The 25,987-nt window shown below is 29.1% G+C and overlaps 1 protein-coding gene across 6 annotated transcripts in view; it reads right to left on the reverse strand.

Moving 5' to 3' along the window:
- LOC142321739 (uncharacterized) overlaps window positions 1-25,987 on the reverse strand; it is a 448,717-nt gene that overhangs the window by 119,427 nt on the left and 303,303 nt on the right. For all 6 annotated transcript variants that reach the window (XM_075360075.1, XM_075360074.1, XM_075360072.1 and 3 more), the window contains exons 5-11: window positions 21,984-22,139; window positions 19,539-19,667; window positions 17,557-17,754; window positions 16,810-17,106; window positions 7,133-7,477; window positions 5,727-5,876; window positions 3,808-3,948 (exon numbers count right to left, since the gene is read on the reverse strand). In XM_075360075.1, the coding sequence (XP_075216190.1) occupies window positions 3,808-3,948; window positions 5,727-5,876; window positions 7,133-7,477; window positions 16,810-17,106; window positions 17,557-17,754; window positions 19,539-19,667; window positions 21,984-22,139 (1,416 nt within the window). The remainder of the gene's footprint in view (window positions 1-3,807; window positions 3,949-5,726; window positions 5,877-7,132; window positions 7,478-16,809; window positions 17,107-17,556; window positions 17,755-19,538; window positions 19,668-21,983; window positions 22,140-25,987) is intronic.

The following is a 25,987-nucleotide window of genomic DNA, read 5'->3' on the forward strand; positions in this document are numbered from 1 at the left end:
AACCTGATGAGAATATATTTTGTTATAGATAGACAAAAAATGTTGTAATGCAGTATGGGAAGTGAGATAACAAACTGAGCTTGATATTATCATTTCCATGGGAAGTGTCACAGGAATTAATCAAGGCATATACCTTAGCTCATCAAAAGAAAAGAGAATTTTTAATTAACTTCATGAGTCTCTGATAACAAATGCGATATTTTCTGTCTGCAACTTAAACCTCATAAACTCAAGACAGTATGATGATGTAAGTGACAGTGACTTGAATGAGTTTCCAAACATGTTCATCACATCAACTGGTGCAGTGACCAGGATGCTGTTGCATTTCAGTCCAATCAGCAGCAGAGATTGTCCTGATCCAATCATGACCTGAACTTTTCTCCACACAACCAATGATGGAGTTGTTCAAGAAATGGTATTGATATAATTCTGCCATGATTTCCATTTAGCATACCAAAACACTTGATGGCAAACAACCCTCACATTGCAAAAGGTGCAGAGCAATTCAGTCATAGGCCTTTGATTTAAATTACCTAAAGCCCTGTGGCGATCTCTTAGTGCACTCCTGCAGTCTTCATCCCACCAAGGAATAGCAGGCTGCCTTAGCTTTTCAGATGTTAATGGTATAAATTTATTTGTGCTATCAATTATCAGGTGTGTAAACTTCGCACGTTGGTGGATCATGCTACTACTCTTTTTGTATTGCACAAAGGAATCCTTGTATGTGATCCAGTCTGCTTTTCAAATCACCTATCTGTATGACTGACTCTGAGGCAAATCACTATTACCAACTGAGATAACAACTGGTCTGTGATCACTTATAAAAAATTGTTTGGTAAGACGTGGGAGTAAAGATGCTGAAGACAAGGACAGATCGATGCATGAAAATGTACCTGACAAAAATGACATAAACATGTACAGCCCATCGCTCAATATCCAGACATCTAAGTTCTGCCTCAGTACATCAACTATAGTACATAGTTCGGGAAGAACATGATGATGAACCCCGTGAATAGTGATGGGCATTGAAACTGCCAATTATTAGGTAGGGTAAAGGAATCTGTGAAAACAGAATGGACAGATCATCCGCCATTGATATCGCAATTTGGTAGAAGATAAAAGTTGCAGATATTCATTTTAAATGGCATCAATATCTGCACTGAGACTGCAGAGATGTTGTCACTAGGGGAACATGGGTGGCTAATACAATTTCCTTCAGAAAAACCGCCACACCTTCACATACTAACCCTCAGTTTGATGGTCACATCTTTCATAGACATAACCGCAAAAGGACACATTATCCTGGGGATGGAGGTGGGTCTCTCACAGACACAGTAATAAAGAATTTTCTTCCTTTAGTAGGATTTCAGTATCCTCACAACGAGAATAGAAACCGCAAACATTCCAATGAATAATATTTGTACCCATAAAAATACTCTTTTTCTATAATATACAAAACTCTGCATGCTGATTATTTGTCAAATACTATCCAGGTTTTTCATTTGGGTATTGATAACTTTTAGGAAAAGCTTTGCTTCTTCAGGCACTTCATCGGCCTCCGCATCCTTGAAGAGACCTTGAGATGGTGGTGGGGGAGCCTGGGAGGCCGGAGATACCTTACCATGCAACAATTTTTTTAAGAGATCCCTTCATAGGAATCTACTGGTGGTTTGCTCCACTGTTGGTGCATCGGTAATTTATTTGATGGTGTACGAACTGAAGTGGTTTCAGTAAACCAATGTTGGTCTTTCCAGCAAAAATACCCTTTTTCTTGCTTAAACTCTTAATTAGTTCAGAAAAAGTGACTGTGAGCAAAGCATACTGATCAAATAACATCTGAACAAACTGTTTTAACTCTAATTGCAGGATCTAAATTGTCGACCTGTACTTGCATGGCTTTCCTTCATGTAGTGGTGGCAAAACAGAAATCTGGTTTAACCAGGTTCCAGAAGTTCACTGTCTTTTTATATGCTCTTCATGCGGCTGGAAAAGATAGCTTCTGCACAGTACAAATTTTGAAAATTGCCTTCTCTTCTTTAAATGCTGGGAGAGCTAAATATGATCCACCAAAGTTAGCACAGTTTTCTTCCTCCTGACAGTTAATATCATTGAGACCCTCTTTAGCATATAGAGCATATATTGTAATTTTCAAGCAAGATGTTGTAGTGTGTCCATACCCTTGAAATTGGAAACATCACCACGGGTTGAGGATGAATGGTCGTACTCAAACCGACAGGTAACCCACTCTTCTTATTTTCTCCAGTGATACAAGAAGGCAAGGAATATTAGTAAAAGAGAGGGAATAGGCTCTTCCACTGTGCACTGATGTTTTATAAGTTTCACCTCTATAAAAACTTGTGGAGGAAGCTCAATGGCAATGGCAATCTCATAACATCGAACTAAAAAAAGATCCTGACAAAACATTACTCCTCAGCTGGAATTCAAAGATTTGTAGCATACCGCTTTTATGTTGATACCACCCATATTGGAGAGGTTGTTCGTCATGAACAGAACAAAAGTGAGAGATTGGTACTCTCAACCAGCACCAATCTGTCTTTAATTTCCTGACGTTTTTTGGTGAACCACTTGCATCAATTATTATTTTATTCATCAGGAAAGGTGAGGCCTTTTGAAAGAAGCCACCTTCCTGATTGTTTTGGAGAAATATAAATGTGATGTTATATTGCGGATGGGATTTATCACCTAATATTATCTTCTATAAAGTTCTTATCCTCATCAGACAAAGCTGAATGAGGTCTTTTCACACGACTTCATGTGGTGGTTTTTTCAAATGGACCACCAATCATCATAGGGATTATTTCAGGATTAGTAATTTTGGTCCCATGAATATCAAGGATAGGACCATCTCTATAGAGCCCATGTGTACAGAGATTAGAGCTACATACAATTGGGTACACCCAGGTGCACAGAGGACATAGTTCGAGAATCACTATGTAGAGCCATCCACCCATCAGCACAATAGTTTCCACTTTGGATTATGGTTGTGTTTCATAAGGTATCACAACACCAGCGAGAGCAAATATAAGGAGAAATATTGGAAGATGTTGTGTTGCTATGTAAGAGTATACGTTGTAATTTGCTTATATGTTGTAATGGTATAACACTGTTGAACAGCTTCTGTCATTAGGTACAAAATAAAAATGAAACAAGCATGTGTTATAATAACACATACAATGGCTGCCAGACAATAACTTATGTACTTTATGAAGTCACAAAAAAAAAATTATACACCAGATACTACCAGATGTATTTTAAGAAAACAGTTATAATCATTCTTTTTGATCTGTCTTCTGATCAAAATTACAATGCTATTAAATAACAGTAGTCAATATTTCTTGTTTCAATCAATTTTATCAATGTCAATATAGCAGTATAAGGCAATAAATATTTTGCAATGCTCACAGAATTATTGCTTTATTTTATCTTTCTTGATGGCTTTCGTACTATTTGTATCTTAAATCAAGCGTTAGTGAAAGAGTACATGAATTTTCTCAACAATTTTAACTATTTTTTTTTTAAATTTTAATAATTAAAGAAACTGATCTGTTACCAAATGAAATACATGAAAACACTTGCAACATGAAAGAAAAAGACAGTAACAGTATTAGTACTTCTTAGCTTGAGCATTTCACTAATTATGATGTTAATCATACAAAAAATAGTGTAGTTACTATATTAATTAATTTTATATGGTGTTAATTCTTTAAAATCTGCATAATTTATTGGAAAGACATAAAAAAGTACAAAAAATTAAAGGCTATGATTAAAAAAAGGCATAAACCTCACCTGATTCTTCCTTGCTGCAATATGAAGAGGTGTATGTCCATTTTTGGCAGTTGCATGTGGCGATGCTCCTTTATCTAATAATAATAATGCTACATTTTGATGATCATAATGTGAAGCAACATGTAATGGTGTAACTCCATTCTGAAAACAAAACAGGCTTCAAATGAAAAACATTTTTAAAACTGAGAGGTACATTAAATAAAACAAATTAGAACAATATATGCATAATTAAATAGATTTTATTTACTAGTCAATATACTAATTCTACTCAAGGAAATACTGGTTTATGCTTGCCTCTTTATATTTTTAATAGTTCTTTGAAGCTTAAAAAAACTTTTTATCTGTAAATTAATATACAAATGATTAAAAAAGCTTAAAAAAAAATTAAACTGGTGCATGTGAATACATAAATAATAGGGTTTTAAAGGGAATCTTTTAAAGTTTATGTTGGTATATCTGCTCTCCTGCTAATATCAATGATTGATATGGTATGTTACCAGTCTGGCAAGATGACTGCTACAACAATAGAGAAAGCTTTTTGTGTGTTCAAATTAGCCAAAACAAAATCGGTTACTATCGTGCAGCGACATTTCAGAACAAAATATGGTAGATCACCACCAACAAGAAAATCAATCTATGACTGGAATAAACAGTTACAACTTCGTTTTTGTACAAGATGGAGCACCGCCTAATTGGCCATAGGTCAGAAATTATCTGGATGAATGTCTTCCCAGATGATGAACTAGCCGTGCAAGTGAGGAAAACATGGTGTTTAAGCATCGACTACCACATAGTCCTGGCTTAATACCTTACGACTACTTTTTATGGAGTTATGTAAATGGCAAAGTTTTTATACTGCCCCTTCCTGTTGACATTGACGACTTAAAACAACGCATCACAAATGCTGTTGCTACTGTTGACTGACATATGCTTGCACATGTCTGGGACGAATTCGACTATCATATTTATATCTGTCACATTACAGAGAGAACACACACTGAACATTTATAAATAAAAACTTAAATAACTCTTCTATATAATCATGTAAGTAACTATCTCAACTCTTAAAAAATACATTTTTAATAAGCTATCAAAAGTGTATATTTCATTTGTAATCACCTGTGCAATTTATATAGATAAAATTTTAAATTTTATCTCTGAACAGAATGTATTAATGGCTGTCTGAAGTTAATGTTTTGTCCTATGCATGCATGATGCTCTTGTTTAAAATGTTTCCACAACACTTTAAATATGAACTGGAAACAGTTTCCAGTTTTATCCTCTTAAAGATGTTTTACCGAGAAATTCTTATCTAAGTCTTTATAGATCATTCCAGGTGGCATCTTGGCCAAATTTTTATTTTCTGTAATACACCAGAAAATTTTATTTTCCTCATAATCCGATTTCACGTCATCAAGAAACTCAACCATCTTTCTGATTCCTATATAGAAGAGCTATACCATATAAATTTCTACATAGTTGTAAGCAAACTTGTTAACTTTTTACACACTACTACAAACTGGATTCTTACGTAAATACTGAACATCTGTTTTTAGGGTCATAATCCTTTAATAAGTTGATTGTCCTCTGATTAATGAGGACAATCAACCTATAAGTTTAAGTTGGTCTTTAAAGCCAAAATTAATTAGACAATGAAGATGATGAATGCTGGTAAATTTTTTTAACTTAAATACTCAAAACAGCTAACAAAAATATTCAGGTGTCATGTAGCAAAGATATAATCAGAGTTTTAAAAGGTTTCCATCAAAATTCTTTAATGCAAGTAAAAAAAATAACTGAAGAGATATACAACACACACCCCCACCCCTAATATAAATGTAGTATTTACTTTGATTTGTTTAAGTTTATTAGTTATTTCTTAGTAAATTAATTTTAACAAATTATTTTTAAAAACTAACCTTTCCTTGTGCATCAACTGGTGCATCTCTTTGTAATAACAATCGAGCAACTTTGATATTACCATATTTAGCTGCAAGATGAAGTGGAGTAAAACCCTTTTTAGTAGTTCCAGCCAATGCAGCACCATTTTCTACCAATAGTGAAGCAACCTTACAAAAACAAAAGTACTATTGAAATGTTCCTCTTTTATATGTAGATTTAAAAGTAAATTTTATAAATTAGAATCTACTTTTACCAGAAAAACCAACACATAATTCTATGTATAAATTGCTATCAGAAATACGAAAAGCTTCTATAAAAGAGGTAATAATACTTTGCAAAAATTAAGTATTGTTTTATAATAAAAAATCCAAATAATATAAGAATTTACTAATTACGATCATTAATAGAAAGATTTCTCATCAGATTAAGAAAATTTAGAAAAAATTATTTACATATAATTTTCTAGTTATAAATCAGTGAATCTGCAAGATATAAAAAAAACAAAAATTAAATAATGATCTTCTACACTGTCCAGCTAAAAATGTAATACAGAATATTTAATTACTGGTCCTTTAATGTTAAAGATAATATACAAGATATATTCCAATTATAATGAATCTTACCTCAATTATAATAAACAAATAAATAAGAGAAAAAAGCAATTATTATCAAAAAAAAATCAATTAATATTAATCTAAATCAAGGTAAGTAATCATGAAACATTTACATAAAATTATGTCACTTTCAGAAAATTCATTATCCAATTTGTATTACGTATTATAATTCACAATAACACTTAGTTTTTAATAATTAAATTAGATGTGTAGCATTAATTAGAAAATTTTTTTAACACTCCATTCACTACTTTCCCCTCAAAACTGTTATAATAAAAGTCTATAAATACCATAATAATTACATTTAAACAATATTTGCGGTGTCATCTCAAAAACACCGGCAATAAAAAACCATTTAAAACTAACTAAAAATCATTTCTAGTTACAATAACATTTTTGGAAACATAATAACATTTATTAACATGCAGACAAATTTAACCAAATAAATAGTATCATAATACATATCATACAACTTCAAATACTCAATCAGAACTAAAAAATATATTTTTGCATACAAACATACTCATATGTCTGTTTAAAGTATTATGCTTTCCTAAATGTTGATATTTATTTGTTATCTTATATTTATACATATATTAAACGATATGTTAAGATAACTAAAAATCATAAATATATACTCACAAAATAAGGGAATAAAAACAATTATATTCATGAAACATTTTAAAAAATCAAGTAATTTTTTTTTGTACTACATTTAATCATTAATTCAACAAGTAATCAAAACTGTGTATTTGTATGGAGTGCACGTGTATGTGCATATGTGAGTGCAAGTCAATTATTTTTATCACCTCATCCTGTCCCTCCTTGGCCGCAATATGTAATGGTGAATAGAGATCTTTTGTAGTAGCATCTATATTCGCTCCATGTTGCAGCAATAACATGACAATATCTCCGTTACCAAGACGGCTTGCTACATGCAATGGAGTCTGCTCTTCCCGAGCCCGAGCATCCACACTGGCTCCATTACGGAGAAGAATACGTACAATATCGGTTTGATTAGCTCGGGCTGCAAGATGCAATGGTGTCTCTCCTCTGACTGTGGCCACATCTGGACTAGCCTCATGTTGCAGCAAATAAATTGCTATATTCATACATCCCATAAAACTTGCCACATGCAACGGGGTCAGCCCAGACTGAAATTGCATAATCATTAAAAACATTAAATAAACACAACTTCACAAAAAAAAATTTAAAAAGCATAATTAAAATGAGAAAAAACATATAAACAAGATAAAAGCAAAACTGTGATAAATTATAATCAACTACATTGTGATAACCAATGACAAAGATTACAAAACAAAAATAAAGAAAAAACAAATCACAAATTGTAATTAATAAAGATTTCAAAGAATAGTACGGGGCCAGAGTAATAAGCAAGAAGAAGAAAATTCAGATCCTAAAACTCACAGATGACTACTCTTTCAGCTGAAATACAAATGTGTTAAAGGAATAACAGATTAATTGAAGAGGAAGTAAACTTTAAAATAGATTAAAAAAAGTGCAATGTACGTGACAGAAAGATGACAACAGTGTATTATATATAGATAAGTGAATATTATACACCAAAGTCAAGTAATTTTTTTTTGTTTAGGCAGTAAAAGGATGAAAAATGAATAATGTAAAAAAAAAGCGTTAATAGCATGTTAGCAGAAAGAAAGAAAACCCTAAAGCAGAAAAGAAGAAAATTCTTACAAAACTAGGTTAGAAGGTCATACAGAATATTAAAGCACTCAGAGTTTCCTGGGTGACAAGGACAGAGTAATAAGTAAGTTGATTAATAAGACATAATGAGAATACATTTATCCAAGTGACTCAAGACAGAAAATAATGCAAAACTCGCATGAAAAAAAATTGGTAACATCCTATATCATGAATTAAAGTATTAAAAAGTAACATTACAAACAAATTATGTAACAAAAAAATTCAGAATTTCACAATCCTGATTGCACCAGGAAAGCTTGTTTGAAAATAAAAAACTGTCTAGAATAGGGAACAATAAGAAGGCTACAGTTTCGGAAATAGTTGTGCACATGTATAGTGTGTATACATCATCCAGTTAAATAATCAAACAAGACTGACCTGAAAGCTTTGCTTTCATGCCTAAACAAGTCAATTTTTTTTTAGAAATAAATATATCTTGTCAAAAATAGACTAACTGTTTACTATCTTTCTCCCTGTTGTATGTAGTGAACATCTCTAATTTGGACTACTCTAATTAAAATAATTGTGTAATTATTAATTATACAGTAATTGTGAAAATAATTAATAATTATTATAATTGCAATAACTTGTGATAACTTCTTTAAAAAATAACAATAATTATATTTTTTTAGGGAATATTTCAAGTTACGTTAGCTAAACTTGTATTGATATGTTAAACATGGCTTGCCATCCAACGTCACATGGACCAGGTTATTGTTTAGTTCAGACTTTTATTTCGGTAGTGCCATGTGTTGCTATTGTTATTGAGGCATGTATCTTGTAAATGTTGATGTACAATACTGCATAGTTCTAAGTTCATTTGTTGCACATGAAAAATGTTTTTAATCGTGTGTATTTAGTATATTACTGTATTCTGTTTAGTGACTTTTTAAGTTTTTTATATTTTTTAATACAAATTTTTTCTTTAACCATTATACATTACAGTAGTCCTTAATTTTTATTTTGTATTATCACTTAATATGAGTGTTTGATGAAAACACAAAACTTTAACTTCAAAAGAATAAATGAAAATTTTAAATAAAATTGACACTGGTTATTCTGTCAGACAATTCTAAATGAATTTGGTATAAGTAAGTCTATTTTACAACGCATAAAAAAAAAGATAGAAAAAGATTTCAATTTCATTTTAAAATAAGGTAGACCTAATGTTAATGCTGTTAAAAGAAAATTAATGACTGCAGCAAAGTTCAGTAACATTGATGATGCTCTTTATAAGTGGTAAAAGCAACAATATTCTGTTGGGGTTCCAAATAGAAGTGTAGAGTTGCAGACAGCAGCAGAAAGATTTACAAAAAACTAGAGATAAATGATTTTAAAACAAGTACAAGATGGCTTTTAAAATCTTGACAGCAGCATTCATTTTGAATCAAAAAATATTTGGGGTAAGCTTAAGAGCTGATGTTAAGTACTGCCAAACCAATTCATGAGAAATTCAAAGCGATAATAAGAGATGAAAAATTCACACACTCCAAATTTATAACGGTGATGGAATAGGCTTATTATGGAGAATATTATGGCTTATTATGAGCTTATTATTCCTCAGAACACACAATCCTTCAGAATGGAAAATTCCACACCAGGTCAAAGGTAAATAATGAAAGAATTTCTGCTCTGTTGTGTGCAAATGCAGATGGATCTCACCATTTCAAATCCATCTTAGAAAGCCTAAGTCAAGATTAATTAAGAATATTATAGACAATCTTTCAGTTACTTAAAAGTAAACAAAACTATGGTTTATTCAGAAAAATTACTCTTTGATTGAATTTTTAATATATATGTTCCAGAAATGAGAAAATTTCAACTAGAAATCTTAAAAATTAAAATAGAGGATATTAAAGGATTGGTGATATTAGACAATGCTCCAGTTCATTCCACTGATAGTTATGTAACTAAGAAAGATGGAAAAATCAAAATAATGTTTATGCCTCCAGTATGACTTCCCTCCTCCAACCAATGGATAAGGAAGTGATGCTCAGCTGCTTGCACCTTTATGGATGTAAACAACTAGACAAATGCATGGTATTTTTTAATGACAGCGAAGAACTGGATAATAGCAATAAACAGACTCTTAAAAAAATAAAAGAGTACAATATTAAAATTGCTCTATTTAAGGTTCTATTAGTGCTCTATTTAAAGTGCTGGGCAAACAGCTGAAATGAGATAAAATTATCTACATTATACAACAGATTATAAGATTTTATATAATAAAGAGCCAGAGTTACAGAATTACAGGGTTACAGAATTTACAAAGGAATCCCCGGGCATTCATCCATTACATAAAAAAGGGGATATAACTAATCCAGAAAACTAGAGAGGCAGAACTCTCCTGGATTGCATATACAAAATCCTGTCGAGAATGATATACAACTGATGCAAAGATCAACTTGAACTGGAACTTGGGGAATACCAAGGGGGATTTAGGCCATGGAGAGGTTGCCCGGAGGAAATAATATCCCTAAAACTTATGATGGACTTATACAAAAGACGGAAAAAACAACTAATAATTGTATACACTAATTGGCCTATGATTGTATACACCGACCATCCATGCTGAATATTCTGAGAAACCTGGGTCTTCACCCTAAACTCGTAAACATGATAAAATTAACTTTAACCAATACCCAGTCCAGAGTGAAATTCAGAGGTGAACTCTCTCGACCCTTCTCCATAAAAACTGGATTGAGGCAAGGAGACGGCCTCTCACCACTCCTATTTAACTGCGCCCTCGAATTTGTCATGAGAAAATGGTATGAAATAAATCCCAAAAATATAAAAAAAGGGTACTAAGAAAAACTCCATCATACAAAATTGCCTGGGATTTGCAGATGACCTCGCTCTTTTAACAAATAATATTCAAGAAGCCAAAACACAAATCATGAGCCTTCAAAATCTAGCACAAAAGATAGGGCTTCATATCTCTTTCGAAAAAACTGAACTAATGGCCATAGATCCTCTGGTAATAGAGCACATTACGGTAAACAAAAGAAAATTAAAATAGTAAAACAATTTAAATATCTAGGGGACATAATAACATATAATTTAAATGAAAAAGTGACATGGCAAAACAGGACAAATAAAATGATTAAATCCCAAAAATTAACTAGGTCAACATATAACAAAAAATGCCTTTCGGCTAAAACAAAACTTAAACATTATAAAACTGTAGTTCAGCTAGTAGTTCACCTACTGTAGTTCACCTACGGAAGCGAGACCCTTTTCAAAATCACTCAGAAAAACCGAATTGATAAAATTCTGAACATAAAGAGGGGAATTGTCAGAACGTGTATCAATAAAAAACACCAAAAAGAAGGCCAATGGTGGATTGTGCCAAATAAGGTGGTGTATCGAGAAATAGAGCCTGTTACTGATACTATGCGAAAAAAAAGAATCTCTTTCTTTGGTCATCTCATTAAGGACACCGGAAACAAGACTGTCAAGAAATATCATTGAAAAGCTCTGGCTCCAAAAGCTAGAAGTAGAATGGATCAATGAAATTAGAGAAGATATGAAAGAATTGGGAATTTCCCTGACTGACCTACAGAATAAAACTGGAAAAATGACAAAGCTAAAAGACAAAAACATTAGATTCAAACAAAAGACAGACAAACAACAAAATACAATGACTTAAGTGGTCCCATGTTGGCCGTAGAAGCATAATAATAATAAAGAGCCAGAGATGAAGCAGCAAAGTTTGGAAGATGGACTACAAAAATGTTTTTGGAGCTACTGACATAGAAGATGTAAGAAAATACATCTTCAAAAATGCATTTGGGTGTTGAGATGAGAGGTATCATAACTTGGCTAAGACGAGATCATCAGTGACAAACAAAATGAATAAGAAGAAGTGAAGCCAGCAGTGGTGATGAAGGAGACAACAATGAAGATAATGTTCCGAACACTACCCTTTCCAATGTGTGGAAAAATCTTGATGCAGTCATTAACTTTACTGTTCCTGATCCCAAATTTGAAAAATATAATCTGATTATCAAAGAGACGCATCAAGAAATTATTAAAAAACAATACAGTAGTTGAGCAAAACAGAATAAAATTTCCAATCTCTTTAAGACTGTGACTTTAAATTGGGAAGAATCAGAACAATCAGCTTCAAAACTGCCATTATACTTGTTATAAGATACAGTAATAATGCTCGCTATTAAGATTTCTTTTGCACTGAAGTGAAAAGACTTACATGAAGGCAAACTTATTTTTTAGTACTGTGTACGTTTTTTCTATTGTATTAAAGTTTATTCCTCTCTTTTGACTTCTTTATTGTAAAAAAATCAATTAATTTATGTTTATCCATATCATAATCGATAATTATTTATGTTTATTTGTAATAATGTGTATTAAAAATGTGTTTGTGTTAAAATTTTTTTGTACAAATTATAAGATAAGAAATAGCAGTTTGTTTAACTTCAATTATACCTGCTGTTAAGGACTGTATAAAATAAAAACACAATTTTGTTATTATTTATATAGTTTTAAATATTTTTATAACAGGCATTTTATTCAAAAAAGAATTCTATAATTATTTCCCGAATTCAGACTAGGCTTTGCCCCATATATTCCAAATTAGAGACGTTTCATTACATTTTCCCTGGCACAATCATAGCAAGAAATAAACAATTAAAATCTGTTAACACAATAAGCATTTCAAAAATAAAGACTAGTCAATAATAATATAAAATTAGCAACAGTAAACAGTAACAAGCCTAAAGAAAATCTTAACTGTCTTAATTTAAATAATAATAATAATAAAGAAAATTTTTTTTTAATAATGTTTAGGATTCTTGCAGTAGGATATCAAAAACTTTGCCGTTAACAATGCATATAATTATTACTCAAAAACCCATCCATAAATAACTTCAAACAAGATGAGTGTCATAATGCAAAATAGTGTACAAAAAAACAAATAATTGGATTTGCATATGAATTTCTAGATCTCTATGCAGAGAAGGAAACAGATTTTAGACTTTTATTACACAAAGCAATTGAATCTAGAGTCTAGTAAGTTAAAAAGTAGCAAATGCTTTTTAGGAATTGTTTCAAATAAATAATTGTTTAAGAGAACTTTTTTCAATTAAAATTATTTATTCTGTAAGTACAGATTCAACAACAGTATAAACAAAGTAAATTAATGCTCTTGATTTTCTGCTTTATCTTCTATCTTCCAATTAACTTAAGTTCTGATCTCAAATCATATGATACCTGAATACACTGTTAAATTACAAAATGCTGTTGTAAATGCATGACCTACTTCAAAACACTTATGATTGGTTGTTGAAAATAAGCCATAGTACAAGAGCAAGTGAGTAGTAGTCACAGCAATCTATATAATCTTGTTACTTAGCCATTTGTGCCATCCATTCTGTTCAATCCTGCTAAAGATCATCCAATGAAACATCAAACCTGACATTGTCAGTCTACTAACTGTGTTTTGTTCTTCTAACTTTTGAATCGCCCTATCTTTTTTTTCGTATATATCTCATGTGATAGTGTCTGGTATGATCAATTTTAACAAGCAGAAAGGCACAGTGTTAGCATACCTACTGATGAATCCATCATGCTTATAATAATAATAATGTAATGAGGGAAAGCACTGACACAATAAAGGAAATTTGGGAGATACAAATACGTGCAAGGCAGGAAGGAAAGGGCAATATTCAATTATGACAGAAATTGTTCAAAATATTGAAAGAAAAGACTGTGTAATAAATCTTATTTCTTGATAAATGAATTTCCACATATAGTATCTTGAAAGACAGACTGGGTCTCCATAAATTTTGTAGAAGGTAACCAAAAAAGGTAGAGAAAGCTACCTCATACAACATTTACATGAAGTACCAAATTTAGTTAAAAATGTTTATAATAAGATCTATTAAAATTTATTAATTTTTAACATACTTAAAAATACGCTAAAAATTAAATTTAAAACAATTAAATAACTTAAAATAAATAGTAATTAAAAACAAAGAATATAATTTTTATAGATAAAAAAGTACATTCCTAAACTCAATAACACTAATATGAGAAGTTAACAAAGAATACCAGTTGTTGTCTTTATTACTTTAGTATCAGCTGCTTCTTTCAGACAAAGGTAACACTGATCTTGTAAACAGTGATAAAATGCTGAAGTAGGATTCTACATTAAGTATTGATATAGTGAATTTATAGAACTCCAGTTTTGTTTAGTAAAAATAAAAATAAGATGTTTAATACAAAGTAAAAGTTTTTAAAACAGGTACTCAATCTTTACATTTTCTTTAATGTCTCAATGAAACTTTTTTAATCTCTGTTTGTAAGTGGATTAACAAATCAATCAATTAATTATATGTTTGAGTGCCTTATTATTTTGATGACTCTTTATTATTAAAGTAGGTTTTTTAAATCAGCAAACATCTTTTTATATTGTACAATATCCAAATTTGTGTATCATAAACACTTAAAAAGTCAATTTACAAAACATATAATTAAGAATTAAAAGGAAAAGACAAACAGCAGTGTAGGAAGATATGTGTAGGAGGACCACATTACTAACACTACACCTGTTGACAATCATGAACAAAACTTAAAGAATGGTCACACCATTGATATTCTTTCATCACTATAATAAAAAGCAAGATGATTATTATCTTGAAAAAAATCAAAATGGAGATGAGTTACAGTCAATAAATGCATGAATGAAAGACCAAGAAACAGTCGAACTGTGGTTTCACCAAAAAAATTACATAAGGACTAACAAACCAAACATCATAACTACAGAGTTTCAGAATAGCCAGAAAAGTCTACTGACAGAATTCTTGAGAAATGAACAGTAACTTCAGAGTTCAATCCAAAATTATAATCATAAAATGGCACGAATGGTCATGAAGATCATGTTTTTCTGCACGACAATGCCTCCAGATGGACTGAATTTTACAAAAAAAGATTTGATCTAAACAAGTGGGTATTTTTACCATCCGTCTTCAACCCAGACAGTCCTGAGAAAGTGTTCTGATCAACTGGCTGGCTTTTAATTAAAACCAATGAAGAACTGGTTGGGTATTCTGATATCAGAAATATTCAATTTACATCTGCAAAAGGTGTCACTGTACAATAAGCACTCAAATGTGCCGAAGATAACTATATACAAAAGTAATGTAGAAAACCACGTGATTTATGATAGAATAAGGTTTACAAAACATTAATCTCTTTTTTTTAACCAGCTAACTGGACATCAATTTTGGAATATCTCTTGTAGCAAATGCTAGTTAACCTCTTTTTCATAGTTCATACGGTTAATTTTTTACTTCCTATACAATAAGGAAGTATTGTAATCATGAAAAATTTTGGTTTTCTGATTTCAATGGAAATATCCATTTTGACCATCCCTGAATCCATTTTGACTAGTTTCAGCATGACGTTTGTATGTATGTGTCTCGCATAACTCAAAAACGACTAGCCGTACAATGTTGATATTTTGGATTTAGAACTGTTGTAACGTCTAGTTGTGCACCATGCCTTTTTATTGCAATCAACTGATCCAAAGCAATTTGGATTTTGGACTTTTTCTTAATTGCACTAATAAGCCCTCATTGAGAGCTTTTCAATGATATATCATAAGTGTTACTTATTTTCATCGGTTCCAGACCAAAATAAAATTTTAATAAATGAAATGTTTGGATCTTACAAAGAAAGATACATCGATTCGAATCAGACTTCATCTCCTTATCTTTTTTTTTTAATTTAAATATATTGATTTATTAATAACTATTAACCTCTGACTACAAAAACGTTTTACAATAAATAATAATTCAATAACAAAAAATATATGAAAAAAATGTAATAAAAAATATAAATATATAAAAAATTATATATGTAATTTAATATGCATACAAGGAAGTCATGTGTTGTCCTCATCAGATTTTTTATTAATGCTAAAAAAAAAAGTGTTAATTTTTACACTTAACCAATGAGATTATATAACCTACAAGCACAATGAATAGAGTATGAAAGTTAATCCTGTCAAATGAGAATATCAAAAGAATGTTATTAATTTAATTTTAACTTTAAAGTATAACAGTATCATAGGTATTTATTTTCAGATCAACACAATTAAAAATAACTTTAATTTTAATTGAATTTTGTAGCTGGCTTCTGTGTATCACAGAACATGTTAATGATTAAAAATAAAAACAAGAAACAGTATTATATAAATAATGGGCTTGAAACACTTATATAAAATTAGGTGTAAGCAAAGAAAACATACGAATGAATGTGCAGTAATAATAATTACTTTAACTGTGAATAACTCTTATTGGGTGATCTAGAATACATGCCATATTACCAGTAATGAATTCTTAAAATATTTTTTGCCAAGTGTTTCAACATTCATTTTTTACACATATTTGCAATAGAAAGCACATATATTCTAGTTAAATTGATTTTATTAACTTATTCAACTCCAAAACTACTTTAATGTTTTTTTTTGTTTTTTTTTAATGATATGAATCTGAAAATTGTAACCACAAAATTTTAAACATATATGCTGATGTGATTAATTTAATAGACAGACGTATGTGTAAAAATATTTCAAAAATGTGGTTACAAATGTAGTAATGTGCAGGTGATAATAAATAATACAGTACCAAATTTAAAATGTATAAACAATCAGTAATTTATAATCATAACTATCACTTCAAATTAAACACAGTCAATAATATAAAGGCAGGATGATAAAACAATGGAAAAAAGGAAAACTTACCTCAGTAGTAGCTTCAATAGATGCACCATACTTTAACAACAGTTCAACAACTTTTATTCTATTCTTTTTGCAAGCAATATGAAGAGGAGTAAAACCATTTAAAGCTCTCGCATTAGGATCGGCTTTTCTATCAAGAAGTAGCTTAGCAACTCGTGCATGTCCACAATGTGCAGCGACATGCAATGCTGTAAGATAATCAACAGTTACTTCATCCACAGGAGCACCATGATAAAGTAATATTCTTGCTGCATCTACATGATCTCCTTGAGATGCCATATGAAGTGGTGATAAACCGTTCTAAAAGAAATTTTAATTTAATGTAGTAATAAAATGAGTATAATCAACCTAGGTAGCAAAACAGTAAAATATAATTCAAACACGCATTTAATCACAAATGGTATGCAATATAGTTTCAAATAAACTAGCAATATCAATTTTCTCATATAATTTCCTGTTAACATAATTTGTGACAGAAAAAACTGCACAATTTCAAAAAATTACTCTCTCAGCATAATAAACACACCACAATATTGTAATTTTCAGTCTGCCAGATTTAAAAAATCATTTAATGGTACACTCTCCAATTTATGAGTGAAATTAGAAAAGCTGTTATTTCCTCATACCATCTAAGAACTAATTGTGTATTCACAAATTGAATACACAAATAATATTGATGTGTATGGGTAATTTTAAATAACCAGTATTAGATTAAAAAAAAAAAATCTGTATAAATAATAATTATAATACCTTTGTTTTGGAACAAAGTGGTGCTTTATTTTCGACGAGAAGATCAACAACTTGATCATGACCAGACCTTGCAGCACAGTGCAAGGGTGTAAGACCATCTCTTGTTTTGGATTCAATATTTGCTCCTTTTTCAATGAGAAGTGAGACCATTGAAAGTTTTCCCCATTTTGAAGCTACATGAAGTGGTGTTATATTATGCTAAAAAAAAACACAGACAAACAAAAAGAAATCTTAAAGTAATTAATACAATCTTACTTAAGTAAAATCTCTAATTTATTTTTAAAAAAAGGAAGAGAAAATAAAATTAGTCAAATCAGTAAAATTTCAGTTTTTGGTTATTGAAGAATATCTAAAGACGACTCCATTCAAGCCAGCTAGCATATTGTACTAGTTTATTGCAGGTACATCAATTTGTTCATAAAATCATCTATTTTCAGATGTTCAGGTTAGTTGAATTTATAAGGCCAGAACACTTGTTATCAAATCCTGCATACCTCTCTGACCGAACTATCTGAAGCACATTCTTTTAGGATAAAAACAATGTCTCGTATTAAAATGGGATGAAAAAATGGAATCAACCAAGTAACCAACATTATTACTCGATTTATTTTTAACTGAAAACACCATAAGTCCCACCTTTGACATACATGACCGTTCTTCACCGGTCCATCAAAGGAGATTGAAGCATTTAAAAAATATAAGTTTATCCAACTATTCTAAAAGTTTGTTTAATGAATTACTAATTTTCACTTTTCTCTTTTAATTTCAATAGTTTGAATTTCATACACGATCGGATTAGATGAGTTTTCTCACTCTTTTCCCTTCTTTTGACAGACCAGTACTTTATGTCTGTTTTCTTTTATTTAAAAGATTTTTAATGAAATTACATTAAAAATTAAATTGTGATGAAATCTTTACACGAGGGAAAGGCAATCTCCAAAAACTTTTACTTGAAAGGGATTTTAATGGAAAAACAGGGAAATAAATTTACATGGACTAGACTTGTATCTGAGAACAACGCATGAATGGATTTTCATTTTATATTTATCAACAGACTTTCAAACATTACACCTTATAATAACGTAGACAATCAAGAAGGTGTGCAGATTAAAAAAATTTTTTAAATTAATGTTAATTTTACAACTAATTTATTTTCAAATATAATGATGAAATTTATTTTAATTCAAGTTTTGCTCTTTAATTATCAATTTAATAACACAAAAGTATAAAAATTTCAAAACATCTTTATACCATAATTACATTATTTAGCTTAGACATGTAATAAAAATAAATAACTAAATTGAGAAGGATGAAGAAAGTAAAATAGAAGGATAAAGTGAAGAATGAGGAAGAAATAAACAGGATTAAAGAAGAACAATCACTTACATGGGAAGTACACAAAAGAAAAGGAAACTGGTTAGAACATGTGATTAAGAAAGTGGAATCTTGACAAATGAATTGGAAGCGTCAGTAGAAGAAGAAAGGAATCAAGGAAGATGAAGGATGAAGTTAACATACAAGGTGAAGACTGGAAACTACAAGGTGATGAAGAAGGTTTGGAACGAAAATGGATGGAGATAGCAGTGGTGTAAGGGACCTGCCACCAGCACCAGATGATGATGAACTTAATTGAAATTGTTAATTTTAATAATAAAAAACATGTAATATAATAAAATAACATGATTGACCTGCTGCTGGTTGAAAAAATTTTTTAACAAAAAAATGTCCAAAGTTAAAAGTATTCTACAACTACCAAGACATATGCCAGATCTCAATTCCTGTTTCATTGCTGCTCAGAGTATACTACTTGCTTATCACATTTCTTGCAAGTGTTAAATGTAGTTTGGTAATGAAATGGACACATGAAACTTTAGGAGTAACATACCAAGTACAATGCAACCCCAAATTTCTTTTTCCTAACTGACGGAACTAAACTTAAATATACATTTAAGTAAGATATAAATAAATAAAAATTTGCTTACCTTAGCAGCATAATTGACATCAGCACCTTTCTGATACAAAAGATTAGCAATATTCTGGTTACCATAATGTGCAGCTATATGTAAAGGAGTAAAACCACTTTTAGATGTAACATCTGGATTATGCTCATTCTGTCAACAACAAAAAACATACAAATTAATTAATGAAGAAGACAATCATCTCTTAATCACTGATGAATACTACAAACAGTATAAATAAACAAGCAATTCTGTTACAGCAAAATTTTCTGTGTAATCATAAATAATATCAATGCACCCTTTTTCTTTTTGTGTTTAGCTTCCAGAACCACCGTAAGGTATTAAGAGGATGAGTGAGGATGATATGTATGAATGTAAATGAAGTCTTGCAGTCTCAGGTTGATCATTCCTGAGATGTGTGGTTAATTGAAACCCAATCATCAAAGAAAGAACATTGGTATCGACGATCTAGTATTCAAGTCCGTATAAAAGTAACTCCCTTTACTAAGATTTGAACCTTAGAACTGTTGACTTCAAGACCAGCTGATTTGCAATGACGAGTACAATCACTAGACCAACCCGGTGGGTTAACATTAATGTACCCTATACAACTGCAACTGTACAGCAGGACTTTTTCCAGCCATAACCATAATCCACAAGTATTATAAATTATTGTGGATAATTTCCATAACTACCTGAACTTAAGTCAAGATTTTGGAACATATTACATATTATTAAAAAGAAGTTGACTCACATTCCACATGGCTTAAATTAAATGTTCAAATTTTTCTAGATTAAAATATTCAAATTAAAATAATAAAATAAATAAATAAATAAATTTACGAACAGTATTCTGTTACAGGTGCAATAAAAAGAACTAATAAATTGGCGATATATCTTTACATAACTGTAATTAGTATTATCATTTGCAATTAGAAAATAATTTCATAATTAATGACTTTATTGAAAATTTGTCAAGTGTTGAGAGTTTCTTTTTGCTGTTTTGAATGCATGTAATTTTGAATATTATATATATATATATATACATAATGTAAAACACACATACACACACAAATAAACAAATCTTTGATTTGGTTTTGTTAGGTGCAAAACTTCTTATCAAACACTGACTGGTTTAAAAATGAATAACACTAAAATTATATTTATAGGAATAAATAATTGACAAATATTAAAATGTACTTAAAAAAAGTGTAAATATTTACTAATTAATTAGTTAATAAGAAAACTAATTGTTAATTAAAATAAATATTTGTATGAGTGCAGATGCAGCACTCTAGAAAGTGAAACATGAGCATTAGGAACCAAGTAAAAAAAAAACCAAATTTTGAAATGTAATGTTTCAAGAGAATGATATGTTTTAAGATATTCAAATCAAGATAGGTGTGTGGCAGAACCATTTTCATAAACAACTTTGTGGATCATATATTAGAACATAGGGTTAGAGAATTTTCTCTAGAAGGAAATTTCAAAGATTAAAAAAATAAAGAAAAAATATATCAAGTAAATAATAGCAGATGTAGGAAATGCAAAATAAAAAGAAATCAAACAACATGACAAAAATAATAATAGTATAACCACATATGACCAACTCATAAAATAATTAATTACATTTGTCATTCCAAAAATTTTTTACACTACTGTTATTACTTTTCCTATGAAGATTAAATGCCTTTCATAAAACAAAATAAAAAAGAAAAAACTTTAAAACCAATTTTCATCGGTAATATTGACTACCCAATGTAGTGATGATTTGCTTACATCATTAGAAATTATTTACCAAACAAATACTAGCATTAAAACAGGCAAATCTTTACATCAGTTATAAAAAATACTAAAAGATAAAATAAAGATAAATGATTTATGTAAGTCGACAAGTTTTCAATAAACAATTAGAAAATTTCAGACCAGATGCTACTAAAAAAAATAAATTACCATACATTTTATTAACATTATAATCCAACATTAAATGTAAAAAAAAAACAAAAAAAAAAAAAAAAATACTGTAGTAGCAAACAATTAAATACCCAAACTGATATTGGCACTAAAATTCCTTATGTCGCAATACAAACACAGCTGAAATCAATAAAAATATAAAACATATTTTCTATTTATAGATTGATAAGAGAATTAATTAAATTCTTCATAATGGTAATCTTATCTTTTGGAGAAATTCCAAAAAAATTTCTTTTAAGTTTACATATTAAAAGGAATGTAAAATGTTTCTCTTGATGTTATTTAACACATTCTAGAATTTACATTAAATAATTTACTGAATTCATCTCTCTATTTTGATATATTCAACACCTAAAACAACATTAACCTTCCAAAATAAAAATGTGAAAAGAAATTTTCTTTTCAATAATTTTACATTAAAATTAAAGTAGAAAGAATCTTTACAATTACTTTAAAGTTTAAATGACAACTTTTTAAAGTTAAGTTTAAACATACCTGAAGCAAAAGTGCAGCAGCTTTGCAATCATCTTTTTTTGCAGCTATATGAAGAGCTGGTAATCGAACTTTACCCCTTGAATCATTTTCTAATAAAACAGCAACTACCTTGTCATGACCTTGCTGCATAGCAACAGCTAATGGAGTAAAACCATCCTGTTAAAAGATTATAGTGCAACAATATGAACATTTTACAATGGTTAATAAAATAATATTAATTGAGAATGACCATTTTCTAATTATATAAAGTTACAATTACAGATTAATCACAGCTACTAAAATCACACTATTTATTTGAACTCTTAAAAATTCATAAAGATACATAATCATAAGCTATATGGTGTTATTTTGTTTTCATAAATTCTTAAGACTTATAAATGTATGGGCAAACAAATATCTGAAAAGTACTTAAAATAAAATTATTTTATTATAAGCAGTATTATTTTTTATTATTAATTAATAAGCAGTAATGATTATTAATTGTGTAACAATGTACACATAATTTTGTAGGCCTGACACCATGCCAAATATCATCCAAATAAGTATTATAGTACAGATTATAGATACTAATATTTAAAAAATATTTGTTTTAAGCATCTCACAATTTATCATTTTTACATTTTTCAAATTCATCACAATTTCATTTTTTACACTCAGTTACTCTTTGTAATTTGTTGAGAATTATTTGGCTTAGCAGTGCACAAGAACAAAGTTTTATGAAGTCAACTTCCAATTTTAACAAAATAAATTTTAGCTGATGTGTCTCAGAATAAACCTGATATTATAAAACAGGACCTTTGTATATCACAAAAAATAAGTCTGATACATTCCGAATGTATTACTAACATATTTGTTCTCAATATTCATAAGTTTACAAACCAGAAATTTTGCAAATCATTGTTTTAAATGCTATATTTCTTTCAGAAAAATATTTTTTTTAGAATAATAGCTGTAATAAAGCCTGATTAGGGTATTTAAAATAAAACCTGTATAGCAAAATATACCAAATGAAACAATGTCAGTCACAGGCTTCAAAGCTCAGAGAAAAACAACATATATAACACATGAACAATTTTCTTTATGTTACATCAACCCAAAAATATTTTATCAACAGAATAATAAACTATCGGAACTCAACAGAATAATGTATTATACATACATGAAGATTATACATATAAAGTTACCTAAGATTTCTTTTTTTTTAGGGAGGGAGGTAATTTATGATGAAGTTTTATTGTAAAATTATTATACTCAACAAAATATTATATTTTATAGGGATATTATACTAAAAAATATACTATCAATGGAAAAATGGGCCTAGAAGTGAATGGTAATATTATGTGTTGATAAATAAGTGGATTTTGCAAATGTACTACTTACTGCATTTTTTCAATTAAATTTCTATTTTTTTCATTTTCTTCTATAAGCACATAACACAACATAAACTGGAAAACTTGAAATTTTAGAAAACATAAAAGAAATCTATCTATATTAGCAAAATCTTTGAAAATATCTAATAATAAAATTTTCCAAAATAATAATTAAAAAAATATACTAAAGTTAAATATATTTTTGTGTTCTAGAGTCCGGTCTTTCAGTTTAAATATAGTCATATGAATATATATATTTTACCTATTAAAATAAATATAAATATATATAATATTATATATTAAAAGTGTTTAAAATTATAAAGTTGAACATTTTAAAATAAAAGCATGAACAACTTTTAAAAACTGGCTCTCAGCAGAAAACATTACACATAAATACACATTTTCATCATCAACAAGCACAGCTGCAAAATAATGGACATACTGATGACAGTGTTATGCTAATAAGAGACATAAGAAAATGAGGGTAGCTCTTAAGCTGCATAAAGATAAAAATCACAAACTAAACTTCACTTTAGATACTATATAATACATGTATTTAAATACTATAATAATACATTTTAGGGCAGAATTCATAAACTTACCTAACACATTTACATTACAACCTTGTAATATGTAAGTGATACCACCACCTTTTTATATATGATCACCTGATCATATATAAAAATTTAACATAATAATAAAATTCCTAGCATATAAAAATGGATTTAACATATTCATTGATTCATACCCACACAAATAAACAAAAAAAGTAAAGCAAACAAAAGAAATAAAAAATCACAATAAAAATAATGAAAATAAATGTTTAAAGATAATAAATTTTATTATTTAAACTTTTAATAATATATAGTTTAGATACACCTAAAAAACTTTTAAAAATTCATTAAACTTTGATCGGCTCCCACACCCTCAGTATAGTCACCAAAATATTTTTTTTAGGTTTGTTGCATTACAATTATGCTTAAGTAGACATTAAAAAAATCTGGTTAAAACATATGTTACAAATAATAAGAAAACTTTTTCAATTTTTGGGAACGGGAATTTCAGAGCAAAATTTTTTTAGAAGTGGATAAGTAAGCACGCATGTACTGAGATTAGTACATGTGCTTACTTATCTTAGCATTTCTAAAAAAATATAATGTGGGGTTATAAACCACATTTTGCAAACTACTTTTGCAAACCACTTGCAAACTTACGTTTGCAAGTTTTGAGAAAACCGACTTCCAAAACTCTCCCCCACCCCCATGAAGATATTGAAGATATTTTTTTTTTTTTATCAACAAACTGCTCCATACATATGAGTCTCTCTATAAAATTTCATCAAAATCAATTTATCCAGTCAAAAGTTATTAAACTTCAAACACACCAACACACATACATATGTACATAAAAACATTACCCCCACCTTTTTTTTGTTTTTTGGGGTCCCAGAATCATGAAACATCAATAAATGCAAAAAAAAAACCACACCCATTTGTTGACTAATTACCATACCTTCCTAACTGCAGCACAGCTCTAGAGCTATGATGCCAAGAAAGAAAAATTATAAAGAAAAACACATAAAACTAAACTGATGAATTATAACTAGAAATACTTACGTTCATTTTAAAGAATTAAAATTAAAAAATTACATCTTTATAAAAACAGTGAAGAGTTCAAGCACTATTTACACAAATGCAAATAAAAAACTAAAACACATTTCAATTGTTTTAGATACTCATCATCAGATGCCACACGGAATTAAAAAAATAAAAGTTCACGGGTTAAAACAACTATTCTTATATTACTTCATAAATATGTTTTTATTAGTTTTTTATCACACTGATTTTTTATTTTATAGCCAATTGTTAAATAATGGATTTAAAATTAATTATTGATGACTGTTTAAAATGAAAATGTGCATTTGGTTATTTATTCTCATTTTGAAAAAAATTAAATATAACTAGGTATTTTATACCAATATCCATTCAGGATAGCTTACTGTATGTATTTTATTGTTAATATTCATATTTTAATAATAAAACATTATTACAATTAAACTTTATAAAAAATAGAGAATTTGTAATTTAAATAGCAGTATATACACATGTGTATATATATATATATAATTTTATATATAAAATTTATGTATATATATATATAAATTTACTTAAAAACATAAAAGAAATCTGTTTTTATATAAATTATATACATATATATATATCTGTATATCTGTTTTATATATATAAAAACTTTGTCTCCCATAGATTTTTCTGCTTTCTCTCATCAACTGGTTTAGAAAAGATTATGCAACACATTCTGTTTAGTCTTGTTTCTTTGAATAATTAAATTATTATAGAATATTTAAGAAATAGCTTTATGCAAAGACTTTACATATTATTTAAATGTTAAAGAATTTTTTTTTTAATTATCCTTATTTTATTAATTGTGAAACAGAACATGGTTTGTTATAAAAATTTAAAAAAAATATATATATATATAAAAGATTAAAGAAGAATAAATGAAGATAGAACAATATTGATGACTATATGAAAAAGGAAAAGAAAGCGGGTTGGGCATTTAATTAGAGAAAAGAAATAATAAATGAAATTCTTAAAGGCTCTGTAAAAGCTGAAA

This window comes from Lycorma delicatula, chromosome 3, assembly GCF_047948215.1.
Source record: "Lycorma delicatula isolate Av1 chromosome 3, ASM4794821v1, whole genome shotgun sequence".
In the NCBI taxonomy this organism is placed as follows: Eukaryota; Metazoa; Arthropoda; class Insecta; order Hemiptera; family Fulgoridae; genus Lycorma; species Lycorma delicatula.